This window comes from Buceros rhinoceros, unplaced genomic scaffold, assembly GCF_000710305.1.
Source record: "Buceros rhinoceros silvestris isolate BGI_N320 unplaced genomic scaffold, ASM71030v1 scaffold5214, whole genome shotgun sequence".
Taxonomy (NCBI): Eukaryota; Metazoa; Chordata; class Aves; order Bucerotiformes; family Bucerotidae; genus Buceros; species Buceros rhinoceros.
Window position 1 is genome coordinate 1 of NW_010406360.1, and position 2,271 is coordinate 2,271.

The window sequence follows — 2,271 nt, forward strand, 5'->3', positions numbered from 1 at the left end:
AAGCGGCTTCGGAGACCTGTTCCCCACCTCATCCGCGCAGCGCCTCGGAGCGGGCTGCGAGGCGGGAGGCCGCTGTGTGAGGGGAAAGGAGACTGCCTCAAAGTAGGGGGCTGTCTCGGAGAAAACGTAACGCCTGGGCTTCCTGAGGTGGTTAGCTGACTCTGTTGACTTACGGATTGTCGGGTATTTTTCCTAAATGACGATCAATTTTGCTTTTTAGTAGTGGTTTAAGATGTTCCGGTCCCCTGCTGTTGGTTCCTGCAACCTCGATGCTGCGTTTGTAGCTTCATAAATGGCTAACTTGGTATGACCGACCTTTTTATGTGAATCAGCTATGAATGGAAACTTTCTCCACCAGCTGATAGTCTAGTCTGGCAGGGTCTTATCCTCCATTTCCTTTTCCTGCGAGGAAATTTCCGCTTGCTTAGTTGTGCTGCTTCACCAGTGGGCTTTTCTTGTGCCAGTGCATTAAATGAAGTGGGCAAGAACTAGTGGTGTTCAGGTGCAATGCTGAAAAGTTAAAATGTTCTGTTAATGTCTGTTTGTTTAGATTTAAGATATTATTTGTAGAATCATTATTTGTGTGTACAAAGCAAAATTAATGACTCAGCCTATCTGATGTGATTGCAGGAACTTCTGTAAAATAAACTGGGTCATATGGCTTACTGTTTGAAGTTTTGCTTTTTGGTCGGTTTGAAAGTGAATGTGGTCTCTTTTTAAATTATAGGTTCTTGAGTGTGGGGTCTGTGAAGATGTATTTTCTTTGCAAGGCGACAAAGTTCCCCGGCTGCTTTTGTGTGGCCATACTGTCTGCCATGACTGTCTTACCCGGCTTCCCCTTCATGGCAGAGCAGTTCGTTGTCCTTTTGATCGGCAAGTTACTGAACTAGGTAAGAAACTGTAAGTCTGAAGTTCTTAAAACCTGTCAGCCAAGGATATCTAGAAGGTAATGCTAGGTATGGATACCTAGTGATAATATTTCTAAGTAATGAATGTGCAGTGTTCCTTTTCATTCCGAGAACCTCAGAGCACTAGTAGACTTTCTTACAAAAAGACCATCAAGATTTTATCCTCTTGAACTTGGGCCTGCAAGCTTTATAAAGTCTTTTCTGTATACCTGTATTTACAAAGAGACTTCTCTTGAATAGGTATTAGTTTCCAATTGTCCTAAACGCTAAATAAACCATGCAATTAAGTAAGTAGTTTCTTTGACGAACAGATTTGTCTGCACTCGTGGTGAAGTGATATAGAGGGAAGTATCGGTGATAACATACCCATTCTTTAAAATGTAAAGTCATTCTATGTATGCAGTAACTGATAGTGACAGGCCATCAACAGGAATTTCCCACTGCAGGAGTGTCTGCAGACAGTATTTGAAAGGATAAGATACGGCTTTTATCCAACAGTACAAGTTTATTTTAGGCAAAAGATGACACATGCTTATAATTACTTAAGAATAGGAATTGTATTTGACACAAGGTTATAGAGAAGTTGAGATATCAGAAGAATTTATACTGAGAACTTCTTAACAGAACTGGCTCCAGCAGTTTTGAATAGCACAGGGATAAAAATAGCTGTTGGAAGGAGGAGAACCCTCAGAGAAGGAGACCTCTAACCTAGTAATCCAGGAAATAAAAAGTTAAATATCGAATTCACTCAGATAAGAACTCACCTTGCAGTAAGAGAATCTGCTAGATTGTAGACCAAACTGAGAGGAATATTAAGTCACTGTGTTGGATGCTTTCAAAGAAATAGGAGTTGGGAAAAGAAATACCAGTCTCTTATGAAAGAGGGGTTTGTTTTGGGGGGGGAGGGAGGTGGTGAGTATGACCGTTATGAATGATCACCAATCTAGAAGATGTGGTTAGAAGAGTCACAGTCTGTTTTACTTCTTATGCATGACTGTACAGATGCACAAGACTTCTTAAAGTATGCTTTCAAGGGGGAGAAAAGTAGGGCAGAGGACTGAGTCCTCCTCAGGACTTGAAAAAATGAGAAACATTTTTGTTCAAGACCGTTGGTTGTATCTTGTAAAGTAAAAGTAGCATTTTAATTATGTTAGGGAACTTGTCACTTCTTAGTTTTTATTGTGCATTTTTTTCCCAGGCATTTGAAAGTAACCAATCATAATTTTTTGTGGGTTTCAGGTTTAACAAAAATGAAGCTTTATGAAAACATTTAAAGCTTTTTTTTTTATGTTATGTAATACTGAGGAACTTCTGATGAAACACAGTAAAATGTTATTAAACTTGTAAGGCTCCTACAAATCGG

At 39.8% G+C, this 2,271-nt stretch overlaps 1 protein-coding gene across 1 annotated transcript in view; it reads left to right on the forward strand.

Annotated features, from left to right (window-relative positions):
- Positions 1 to 727: 727 nt before the first annotated feature.
- LOC104491596 (E3 ubiquitin-protein ligase TRIM23-like) overlaps positions 728 to 2,271 on the forward strand; it is a gene marked incomplete at its 5' end in the record, with an annotated part of 12,319 nt that continues 10,775 nt past the window's right edge. Inside the window, one exon of the mRNA XM_010134045.1 lies at positions 728 to 890. Within this exon, the coding sequence (XP_010132347.1) occupies positions 728 to 890 (163 nt within the window). The remainder of the gene's footprint in view (positions 891 to 2,271) is intronic.